The sequence below is a fragment of the Schistocerca americana genome, chromosome 5, assembly GCF_021461395.2.
Source record: "Schistocerca americana isolate TAMUIC-IGC-003095 chromosome 5, iqSchAmer2.1, whole genome shotgun sequence".
NCBI lineage: Eukaryota > Metazoa > Arthropoda > Insecta > Orthoptera > Acrididae > Schistocerca > Schistocerca americana.
Window position 1 is genome coordinate 154,489,670 of NC_060123.1, and position 12,523 is coordinate 154,502,192.

The 12,523-nt window shown below is 38.2% G+C and overlaps 1 protein-coding gene across 2 annotated transcripts in view; it reads right to left on the minus strand.

Moving 5' to 3' along the window:
* Window positions 1-12,523, minus strand: part of LOC124615298 (NSFL1 cofactor p47) — a 56,111-nt gene that overhangs the window by 3,198 nt on the left and 40,390 nt on the right. Inside the window, exon 7 of one of the 2 annotated variants that reach the window (XM_047143085.1) lies at window positions 4,507-4,710. In XM_047143085.1, the coding sequence (XP_046999041.1) occupies window positions 4,507-4,710 (204 nt within the window). Of the gene's footprint in view, window positions 1-4,506; window positions 4,732-12,523 lie in introns of both variants that reach the window. The other variant, XM_047143084.1, reaches the window with a different exon arrangement.

Below are 12,523 nucleotides of genomic sequence, written 5' to 3' on the forward strand. Positions count from 1 at the left end.
TTATGGGACACCTTGACAAATCCACGTTTTTTTGAAACAGTTCAAAATCGGCACCACGGTAACATTCTTCCATTCTTTATCATTGCCAGAACAGGCATCTGACCTCCTTCAATGCTATCCAACACAATCACTTCTTTGTGGTCTGAAGTTTAATGTTATCCAGAGGTGATGGGTTACTCTGAACTGCATAACTGTCCAGAAAAAGCAAGATTTTTCACATCTTTGCCCAAACTTAGCAGCCCCTTCTTGAACAATTCTGTAGTCACCCAAATCTTTTTGTTGGAGCAGTAAAACAAAATATATATTCTATAACAATGAAAATAATGAATAACTGACAATATAATGTAAATGGATAGATAAAAATCTTCTCACTAAGTGGCAACATAGGGGGAGAGAGGGCGGGACAGGACACCGGACGACCCCCCCCCCCCCCCCACACACACACACAAAGGTTTAACTTTTACAAGCTTTCGGAGCTAGTGGCTCCTTCTTCTGATATAATAGTTGAAGGGGGAGCAAGAGGGGTGAAGGAAAAGGACTGGAGAGATTTAGGTAAAGGAGCAAAGTTCAGAAAAGTCACCCAGAACCCCTGTCAGAGGAGACTTACTGGTCAGAATGGTCTTTCCTTCTCATCCCATCCAGTAAGTCTCCCCTGACAGGGGGTTTTGGTTGACTTTTGTGAACTGCACCCTTTCTCTAAATCTCACTGGTCCTTTTCCTTCGCCCCTCTTCCTTCCCCCTCAACTCTTCTGCCAGAAGAAGGAGCCACTGGCTAGATTTTTTTATCTATCCATTATATCGACAAAATATGATCTGATATTCTTGAAACAGCTAGGATTACTAGCTTTCACTATCAGAATAGATTTTTGTTTAATTATTCCACCACTACATTTTAGCTGATGCGGAGGTGCACAGTGATTGTTTCAAAAATAATTTATTCTCTGACACAATCACAATAATTTTAAATGGACAGTCCAGTTTTGGCTAGCAAACACATGGTATGGTTCAACCCCACAACAGCGGAAACCGCACTGCCAAGGCTGTTTCAACTATGCTGCAGAAGTTTCACTGGGGAGTCTTTACATGTCCCCCATACAGTCCCAATCTCTTCCCATGTCGTTTCCATATTTTTGGTGTCCTAAAGAAAGACATTCACAGCTATTGATTTTGTTCTGATTAAGAGGTGCACATGCCTGCATACAATTATGGTTCCATAGGCAACTGTAAACTTTTTTGCACAAAGTCATTGAGCATCTCATGGGTAGGATAAATGTATTAGCAGTTATGGCAATTATTTTGAAATAAGAAACAGTTTGCTTGCTTTATTCCATCTGTCTCATTTTCGTTGTTTGCCCCTTATAGGTACTTCATGTGTGGCAGAAATGTAAGCTTTAATTGAATGTAAGGAATGGGATTGTAAAGTACAAAGGAAAAGATCAAAATATATGAACTTAGTTTTCTCTGTAGAAAACAAGAAATCAGTATTATTTACTCATTCCTCAAGTCTCTTGAGAGTCAGCTGAAACTGATTGCAAATTGTTTCAAGACAGACAGAATGAGAAGAAATTGTCCCCATACAAATATCACCCAGCAGAACTCTTTACTGTGGGGAAAGCACTATTAAATGCAAGTAAAAAAAAAATTAAAACAAAGTATTTCATCCAAGGGACCATTTTAACGAATAAAACAATCTGAGAAGGTTCTTCTGATGGTATCTACATTATTACTCGGTTATATCAATTGCACAACTACGTTACTTGCTGACTCTTGACCTATGTTACCCTATGTTAGTATATCATAGGGACAGTTGTGAGGAAAGTAACATCACTGAAAGTTTCAGGGTAAGGTCCAAAACATACTTTTGCTCATTAAAAGTAACAAAACAACATGTGTAATACTTGAGGCAGTAAACTGGCTGCAGTGTGAAATAAATAACAGTGAAATATTAAATTCTGTATAGAATATTACTTCACCATTACTCTGCACACCAATTTTGGTGGGTGCTTATTGCCACGAAAAACAAATGTCTTAACACAATAAATGCAGAGTCAAAATGTAGTATAACTGGGGTGAAGACGAGGAATGTTTCTATCATCCACTCCAACATATTTTCCAGAAATATGTCCTGCAGGAGTTGGTTCTGCTGGTAATAAACCAGCCCAAACTTTTTAGTTGGTGACTATAGCGAGAGGAAACAGAAGCTGAAGGGCTATTTATCATAACTGATGACTGGTGTTGAATGAAAAGCTAAGAAAGGTAGAAAGATACTTTTGCTTAGCAAGTATGAAAAAGAAATGATTAGAAACTACCTGTTTAATAGCAGGTAAGCATTGTAAGTTGTATGCTGGATAAGTTTGTTTTGCATAAAATAGTCTGTTTCTTTGGGATGGGGAGGGCTGGATTGGGGGCACCAATAACAGCTCAATAACAATATTAAGAAGTGACTACATAATTAATGAGAACGATAATAATAATAATAATAAATCATCACCATTCATCCCCATTATGGTCGGGGGAAGGCAATGGCAAACTACCTCCACTAGGACCTTGCCTGGTACGGCGGCTTGGGTCTCCAGCGTCATTCCCCTAGGAGTATGGGACTTCATCATCATCATCATCATCAATAATAAATCTTGATAAGTGAGTGTAGGACTCTCAGAACAAGGTGAAGTATGCTCACTATTTTTATTTACTTAAATTTGGCATATTTCGTAACAGTACCTTTTCCGTAAAATGTTTACAAGGCGATATTTGTCTTGGCTTCAGTTGTCTAGTGGAAGTATGATTCCACAATGCAGTTTCGTCGGCTGCAGAAATGACCTGGATCAATGCGTTTGCCTCATTTTTGGTGCTTCAAATACCATTTCTTCAAATGTGGTTTCTTCTTAAAGTTTATATAAAAAAATAGTAACATAATTCATTTTTTCTGTTCACTAACAAATATTTATAACGGCGACCTGCACATTGTTTCACCGTCAACACACACCAAGAGTTCACTGCCGACTGACTACAGTCAAAGACGACTCCAGCATCAAAGACATTTTACACAACACACAAGCTTCCACTTGTAATCAGTCTTTGATATTCTTCGTCACATTTACTAATAGTAATCAATATGCTTTCACTCTCAAAAATATAAGTAAATTAGCATATAATAAGGCAAATTACAATAAAAAAATTCTGACAAAAATATACGAAAACATTTACAATTTGGTATCGACAAATCCGGTAGAAAATAACACATCTCCCAGATCCATTACAAAGGGTTCCATAAAAAATTAATTACTTATACAGGTAGTCACCAATCCTGGGAATCAAAAATTTCAATAATTTTTGCTTGTTATCATTACCAATAGTGGTGAAATATCTGTCCCAGGAATTAAAACACTTTCGAGAATGACGAAAAAAAATATTTTTTTGTGTGATATAATTACAAATTAACAACTGCTGGATTTTTTCCTTTACTTGTACTGAGAAGCCTTGCTTTTTAACAAACTTCACAATTTTAGGGCAACAGGAACTACCCTGTAGGTTTTTGTGAATGTGTGTGTGTGTGTGTGTGTGTGTGTGTGTGTGTGTGTGTGTGTGTCCCTCATAGGAAGTTTAAAAATTATTGAGCATACATTTAATAGCCACAATTAATGAGTAACAGCTGGCTAGTTCTGTCATATAACTATCTGAGATTAATGTGAAGTATGAAGACAAAGTGTCACAGAGACTCACTTGTAAGTAAAGAGAATGTGTTTTTTAATTTATTTGTTGGATGAAAAGCTACTATTTATCCATGAAAGAGACTGATAGTACAACAACTGACTGGTCCTACAATGCTGGGCAAGTGTGGGGGTTCTATACCAGGCTGAAATGATATGATAAATTGTCCGTTAACAACGGATGGTGTGAAAGATTAAAAACTTCTTGCTGTGGTGAGAGGGAATAACAGAAATGCTGAAAAATGAAAACTGTCACACAATCTAACAAAGGCACCGAAAAAATTTAAGATCTGGTTTCATGGAAGAAACTAAAAATATTATTATTTCGCTACTACAGAGAATGTGAAGATAGATTAATAAAAGCTTGTGCAATCGTAGTAACAAATTATCTTCACTTACCGCATCAGTGAATATACAGAAAAAATCTTAACATAAAGTACAAAAATCTATCCACACATGTGGGTCTAGATCACCTGATAAAATGTTGTGTTAGAGTGTGACTTTGTACTGAGCATGGTAATATTTAGAACTTTGTCCACATATATCTGGTTTTTAACTGCTATTTTTCTCCTAAAGTAAGCCTGTTGTCTTTGATAAAGCTGAGGTCCAGGGGATTTGCAGCAAGCACTCAAAGTTACAAAAATCTACTTTGTCTATTTCTACTGCTCTTTTCTTATACCAGATTATCCTGTAAAACAAACTTAGAAAAGTTGGCTGGCACAGTACAAATTATATTCCACAAAGCAGTCTACTGAAACAAGAAATCAAATAACAGAGGATCATTGGTAAAGGATACGTGATGATATATCTCCGCACATCACCAATTGTGTGAGAGTGGTTGAACTGCCCAACAAGTCGTGATCCATCTGCCAGCCTTATCTGAACTGTAGTAGTCGGCAGAGACTGATCTACAGCAATAACTGCTTTTGCCTGTTCTTCATTTGCTTCCCGGTCCTTCTCATCCATTGGTTTTGTTATTCCGATAGTTGCAGGAGATGGACTGCAATCACCGGCAGTATTGCTGATGTAGCACCAGGGAGAGGCAAGCATGGGGCAGGCACCACACACAATTAACACAAACCGGGGAAACAACATTTAAAACTCAAATACAGTAGTAAATGCCCACAAGGATAAAACTAATTAGTGTTTCATGGCACCCAACATTAGTACATTATTAAAAATACCAAGGAATTAATTATTTGCTAATATATTTATAAATTAACAGTCATAACACACTAGATTTTAAATGAAGTGAACAAAGAAACACCCAAAAAATGTGTGTGTCATTATGTTATGCCACCTATAAATTAATCTCTAATTAGCAAAACTCATAAACTTACTTATAGAGGGAATATTTCCAACTACCATATTGGAACCATGGCAGGTGAACTGTTGTTGTTCCAAACGTATCTTCAGACTGAATGATAGTGTGCAGAAGAAAAGATAAATACTGTAAATTACAATAAACTGCTGAATTTGGTTCCTAATTATATGATAGTACTTTCTTCCCAAGCATTTTTATTGTAATATACAGGGTGGGTACAATTAAACTGACGGTGTTCCAACTGCTGCAGTGTGGGCTTATACATCGCAGGACACTGAAACATTATAGGTATGTTCATTAATCAGTGCGCTCGCAGAGTGTGCTGAAAAAATAATAATTCCATTTTCTGCCACAAGGTGAAAATATGGTGTTGTAAGCAGTCAGAATGTGGAATGTTTCCTGTTTTGACGTAAGTATCCTGTTTGTCACTTGGTGATGCATGTTGATTTCTCTTGTGAAGTGACTGTTGGTGTAAAGGCTTAAGATGGTTGAAGTTTTCCACACGAAATGCAATGGCTATTGAAGACTGTGCCCTGCTGGTAAAGTAGTTTTATCAGAATGGCAGCAATAGCAGTTCTGCATTGCAGTAATATTGCTGACACAAACAGCTGTAAAGAGGCCCATGTCAATCAACAGGCTACAGACTATGATCAAGAAATTTGAAGAAACAGACAAATAAGATGGTGCTGTAGGGAAAGAGAGGTATCCATTCCCATGGCAGTTGTAGCTATAGCTGACCATGCAGCACATGCCTAAAATTCTGCAGCCAGTGCTCGAGTTATGTCATAGGAATCGTCTCTCCTCTGGTGAACTGTGCAAAAGATTTCTCACCACATTTTACACTGGTATGCCCAAAAGATTCAGAATGTGCAGCAAATAAAAACCCCAAAATAGGTGACGTGAACGAAGATAACTGCTCCCTACTGGGTTCTACTCTGCCACATGTTGTGCAGGAACATCCACTGCACTCTGCTTCTGTGACTGTGTGGTGCGGTGTGGATTCACAAGCTCCTTTATTATCGGTCCAATTTGCTTCAAGGAGATGACACCTTGTGAGGCTCTAGGTGTACAGTAACATCTGCACATTATAAGGACGTCCTCGTGCAACATGTCATTCCAGCTTTGCACGAATTCAACTGTGTCAACACCATTATTTTTAAACAATATGGGCCAAGATCACGTATCAGTTGCAAGGTCAAGGATCTGCTTTGAGAAACATCTAGTAATGACCACATCACCTCTACGTAATTTCAAGATGTGCGGCCTTCCAGATCCTACAACCTAAATCCATGTGACTTCCAATTGTGGGGCTACCTGAAAGATCGTGTCTATCAGGCATGTATCCAGACTTTCCTTGATCTGAAGTGGAGCTTACAATGACACGTCACTCTGATTACACCAGATATGCTGCGAGTAACTGACGACCATTGCCGTGTTACAGATACAGCATGTTGCTGAGTAGAGAGACCATACTGAACACTGTGAACTTATTCTAATAAACATGCCAGACCTACCCTTATCATGTGTTTGTTTGTTCCTCTCCTTTTCCTGCATCCACACCACATTCTGACTGCTTACAGTGCCATATTTTCACCTGGTGGGAGGAAGTGGAACTATTATTTTTTCAACATACTCCGCAAGGGCACCGATTAAGGAACACAACTACAATATTTCACCATTCTACGATGTATACAGTCCACACTGCATCAGTTTAATTACAACCATCAGGTATCAAAAAAATTGATGAAACACCTTCAAATAAACTGACACTTGTTCAAATAAATAAAAAATTCCTAATATCTGACCACAAAAAGTGCAAACAATTAGAAAAAGAGAATATATGTAGACAAATAATCCATTCTTCCTTGAATTGTACATCTACACAGTGTCATTTTATTGAGCATCTTAGAATGGTGAATGTAAGATTACAGTGACTGTACTGCAGTGTACCCTAAGGAATGTTAACCATACTGAATTCCTGAAAAACTGAAATGGGGTTCTTCACATCAACTTTACCACAAATGGGTCACTGTATTAATGACATGAACACTTCGCAAGAAATGTACAACCACAGTTTGTTATTTTTAAATTAGTACTATCGAAATATTCCATAAAGTTTCGGAATTGCGGCCAGATGACAACTTCTTGGCACGATATTTCCGCTGACAACCATCTACCCATTTTCAGGCAAGTGTTTTTTACCGGAGATTGCTAGTTCACATTGCTAACTTCATACCAATGACTGGCATGGCGATACATGCACAAAGGCAGCTGCTACACAAGCAACTTCTGTTGAGTTTTGCACCATCCTGGAAGACTTGTCTATATATGGCTCACAGACACAAGTGTAATGGTGATACTACATGCACTCTGTCAGAATGTGGGCTCAGAGAGTTAAAATTCAGATGACAAATTAATAAAATTAACTGTTGTTAGACATGTCCTTAGTCATAAAATATTTTCTTTCTGAAGATATTAAAGAAATCACCAGGTCCCACACCTTATACAGTTGAAAACTGCCATCACGATTAATCAGATCTTCCACCAAACATATTACACCGATTCCTTAATAACTGAATCCCAGAAAGATTTCATTAAGGACAAGATTTCTGTGGAAGAATAATCCAGGAATGTCCCATGGAAATGCAATGCTCGGCTATGGCTGACTTAATGAATTATGAAAGGCGAGAAGCGTGGCGATCATTTTCACTGCACCTTCCATGCACTGTGCACGTTGTCTGACCAATGTAGGTTTTGCCACACTGACAAAGTATTTTGTTCAGCCACTCACAATCCCAGGTCATTCTTTACTGAACCGCAAAGAGCCCTAGTCTTTGTAGGTGAGTGGAAGATTACTTTGACATGACATTTACTTAAGATTCTGGTTAATTTTGATGAAATATTGCCTGCATATGAGAGGAATGCCTTGGACTGGACCCTTTTATTTGCACATGTGGACTGCTCCCAACCTGCCATCCCTCTCCTGGAAATGGGTTAACAGTCTGACCTGGGCAAAGTCAGACTGGACCTATAAGAAGTCTGGTTTGTTACAATTGAAAAGACTGAAAAAAGTAAGTTACCAGATCACAGAAGACACACTTAGGGTTTTTTTCACAAAATCCAGCTAATTACAGTGAATACACTTTTTTTGAAAAGCAAGGAGACAAAAAACATCCAGAAAAAAAAAACAAGAGGGTGCCAAACTGATGATAAAAGCCTTTGTTCAACATACAGCAACAATGCACTTTCGGATTGCAAAACGCTAGCATTAGTAAATATGAAATTTAAGTGAACATGTATCTACAAAAACGATTGTATAAGGCAATTGTTTTTGTTGCGTACTTCAGTCCTAAGGCTGGTTTGATGCAGCTCTCCATGCTTCTCTATGCTGTGCAAGCCTCATCATCTCCAAATAACTATTACAATCTAGATCCTTCTGAATCTGCTTGCTGTATTAATCTCTTGATCTCCTCCTATGATTTTTACCCCACCCCCCTCCAATATCCCTCCAGTACTAAACTGATGATCCCATGAGGTCTCTGAATGTGACCTATCAACTTATCCCTTCTCCTAGTCAGGCTGTGCCACAAATTTCTTTTCTGCCCAATTCTATTCAGAATCTCGTTCGTTACACGATCTACCCATCTAATACTCAGCAATCTTCTGTAACGCCACATTTCAAAAGCTTCTATTCTCTTTTTGTCTAAAATGTTTACCATCCGTGTTTCACTTCCATACATGGCTACACTCCATACCAAAACTTTCAGAAAATACTTCTTGACACTCAAATCCATATTTGTTGTTAACAAACTTCTCCTCTCCGAAACGCTTTTCTTGCCATTGTTAGTCTACATTTTATATCCTCTCTACTTCAGCCATCATTAATTATTCTGCTGCTGAAACAGCAAAACTCATCTACTACTTTAAGTGTCTTGTTCCCAATCTAATTCCCTCAGCACCACCTGGTTTAATTAGACTACATTCCATTATCCTTGTTTTGCTTTTGTTGATGTTTATCTTATAGCCTCCTCTCAAGACACTGTCCTTTCTGTTCAACTGCTCTTTCAAGTCCTTTGCCGTCTCTGACAGAATCACAATGTCATCGCCAAGTCTCCAAGTTTTTATTTCTTCTCCTTTAACCTTAATTCGCAGACCAAATTTTTCTTTTGTTTACTTTACTGCTTGCTCAGTGTACAGAATGAATAACATTGAGGGTATGCTACAACACTGTCTTGCTCCCTTCTCAACCACTGCTTCCCTCTCATGTCCCTCGACTCTTTATAACTGCTGTCTGTTCTCTGTACAAGTTGTAAATAGACTTTCGTTCCCTGTATTTTACATGTTATATTCAGAATTTCGAGAGTATTCCAGTCAACATTGTCAAAAGCTTTCTCTAAGTGCACAAATGCTATAAATGTAGGTTTGTTTTTCCTTAATCTGTCTTCTGAGGGAAGTCATAGGGACAGTACTGCTTCGAGTGCTCCTACATTTCTCCGGAATCCAAACTGATCTTCCCTGATGAGCTTCTACCAGGTTTTCCATTCTTCTGTAAATAATTCATGTCACCATTTTGCAACGATGACCTATTAAACTGATAGTTTGGTAATATTCACACCCATCAGCACCCGATTTCTTTGAAATTGGAAATATTATGTTCTTCTAAACTCAGAGTGTGTCACCTGTCTCATACATCTTGCACACCAGATGAAGAGTTTTGTCATGGCTGGCTCTTCCAAAGCTATAAGTAGTTCTGATGGAATGTCACCTACTCCTGGAGCCTTGTTTCAACTTAGGTCTTTCAGTGTTCTGTCAAATTCTTCTCGCAGCATCATGTTCCCATCTCATCTCAATATATGTCCTCTTCTGTTTATATAATGTTGCCTTCTAGTTCACCTCCCTTGTATAGACCTTCTATATACTCCTTCCATCTTTCAGCTTTCCCTTCTTTGCTTAGAATTGGTATTCCATAAGACCTTTTGATGTTCATATAGCTTTTTACTTTTCTTCAAAGGTCTCTCTAATTTTGCTGTAGAGGGTATATATCCTTCCCCTAGGGGTATATGCTTCTAAATCCTCAAATTTGCCCTGTAATCATTCTTGCTTAGCCACTTTCCACTTCCTGTCAATCTCACTTTTAGACATTTGTATTCTCTTTCACCCGCTTCATTTGCTGCATTTTTATACTTTCTACTTTCACCAATTAAATCCAATATCTCCTGTATTATCCAAGGATTTCTACTTGGTTTTGTCTTTTTACCTGTTTAATACTCTGGTGCTTTCGCTAATTCATGTCACAAAGCTGCCCATTCATCTTCTACTGTATTCCTTCCCCTGTTCTTGTCATTGCCCAATGCACCCTCTGAAATTCCTAACAACATCTGGATCTTTCAATTTATCCATTGCTTCAATTTCCTACCCTTTTACAATTTCTTCAGTTTTAATTTACAGTTCATAACCAATACTTCGTGGTCAGAGTTCACTTATGCCCATGGAAATATCTTACAATTTAAAATCTGGTTCCGAAGTCTCTGTCTTCCTGTTATATAATCAATAAGAAACCTTCGGGTGTCTCCAGCTCTCTTCCAAGTGTACAACCTTCTTTCATGATTCGTAAATCAGGTGTTGGCAATAATTAAATTGATCTCTGTGCAAAATTCTACCAGGTGGATTCCTCTTTCATTACTTCCCCCAGTCCATATTCGCCTTCTATTTCTTGTTCTCTTCCTTTTCCTACTATTGAATTCCAGGCACCCATCACTATTAAATTTTTGTCTCCCTTAACTATCTGAATGATTTCTTTTATCTCATCATACACTTATTCAATCTCTTTATCATTAGCAGAGCCAGCAGGCATATAAATTTGCATTACTGTGGTGGGTGTGGGCTTCGTGTCTATCTTGGCTACAATAATGTGTTCACTATGCTGTTCATGGTAGTTTACCTGCATTCCTAATTTTTTTATTCATTATTATTAAACCTACTCCTACAATACACCCCATTTGATTTTGCATTTATAGCTCTGTATTCATCTGACCACTCGCCACCGAACTTCATTAATTCCCACAATATCTAACTACAACCTACCCATTTCCCTTAAATTTTCTAACCTACCTGCCCGGTTAAGGGATCTAACATTACACACTCCGATCGACAGCACACCAGTTTTGTTCCTCCTGATGACGACATCCTCCAGAGTAGCCCTCCCCGGAGACCTGAATGGGGGAATATTTTACCTCTGGAATATTTTATCCAAGAGAATGCTGTCGATATTTAACCATACAGTAGATCTGCATGCTTTTGGGAAAAATTACTACTGTAGTTTCCCCTTGCAGTACCAGCACAGCAATGCCATTTTGGTTGACGTCACAAGGCCAGATCAGACAATCATCCAGACTGTTGCCCTGCAATTACTGAAAAGGCTGCTGCTTCTCTTCAGAATCCATGCCTTTGTGTGGCCTCTCAACAGATACCCCTCCATTGTGGTTGCACCTACAATACAGTTATCTGTATCATTGAGGCACACAAGCCTCCCCACCAATGGCAAGATATAAATATAAAAGACAATTATATATTGTCATATGACTGTCATAAACCGCAAATTTATTCAACTAGGTATTTTTGTGTATATCATGTTTTTGGAAAACGCATCACAACAAGGTGACGGTTATGCAGGGATATTTTGAATTGTTGGGTTAGTGGCAGCAAACCAACACAGGTATCAACAAAAACCTGTCTTGCAGATTATTTTAAGTCATAACATTTCTCCAGAACAATACAAAGCATGACTGTAATAAAACTGAAAGTAATTACACTGTTCTTTGATACTGACTCAATAGCTAGTTTAATTATTGGTCTTGGGTATTTCATCTGTTTGGCACACCTCCAAAAATCCAACTACAAACAGTTATTGATGCCGCCACCTAAGCTTTTTCATAGTGACAGCAGGAGGTCGCAATATGAAAAATATAACATTCACAAAGGTGTGGTGTTACATAATGCTCCAGGAGAGTGATGAATCGAAACAAAATAATAATTTACTGATTAAGAAGCAGGAATCTTTATGTATTTTTGTATCTGTTTTGGATGTGACAATTATACAGATGGATGCTGCATGTCTTTAAGATGGGATGGTGATCGTACTACGAGTTGCAGTACCTGCTTGGAGGTGTGTAACATCTGTGAGTCAGTGTCCCTGTTTGGAGTAGCGTGGTGCACTGCAAGTCTAAAGAGCACACCCTGAAGTATGACATCATGCCACAACACAAGACACCAGAACAGAAAATGTCATTCATTATTCTGCAGTAGGAACAAAATCCAATAAGCTGCCCCAGTGATGTCTGAAGAAAATTTAATTATAGATGCAGCAGTTCAGAATTTCAAGAAAAGACCAGTTTAAAATCTGAACACACATATATTTAAAGGGGGTCACTGCATGGCACGCAGAAGCATGGAAGAAAATGGATTTCAAAGATTTCAATGGGATAAGAAC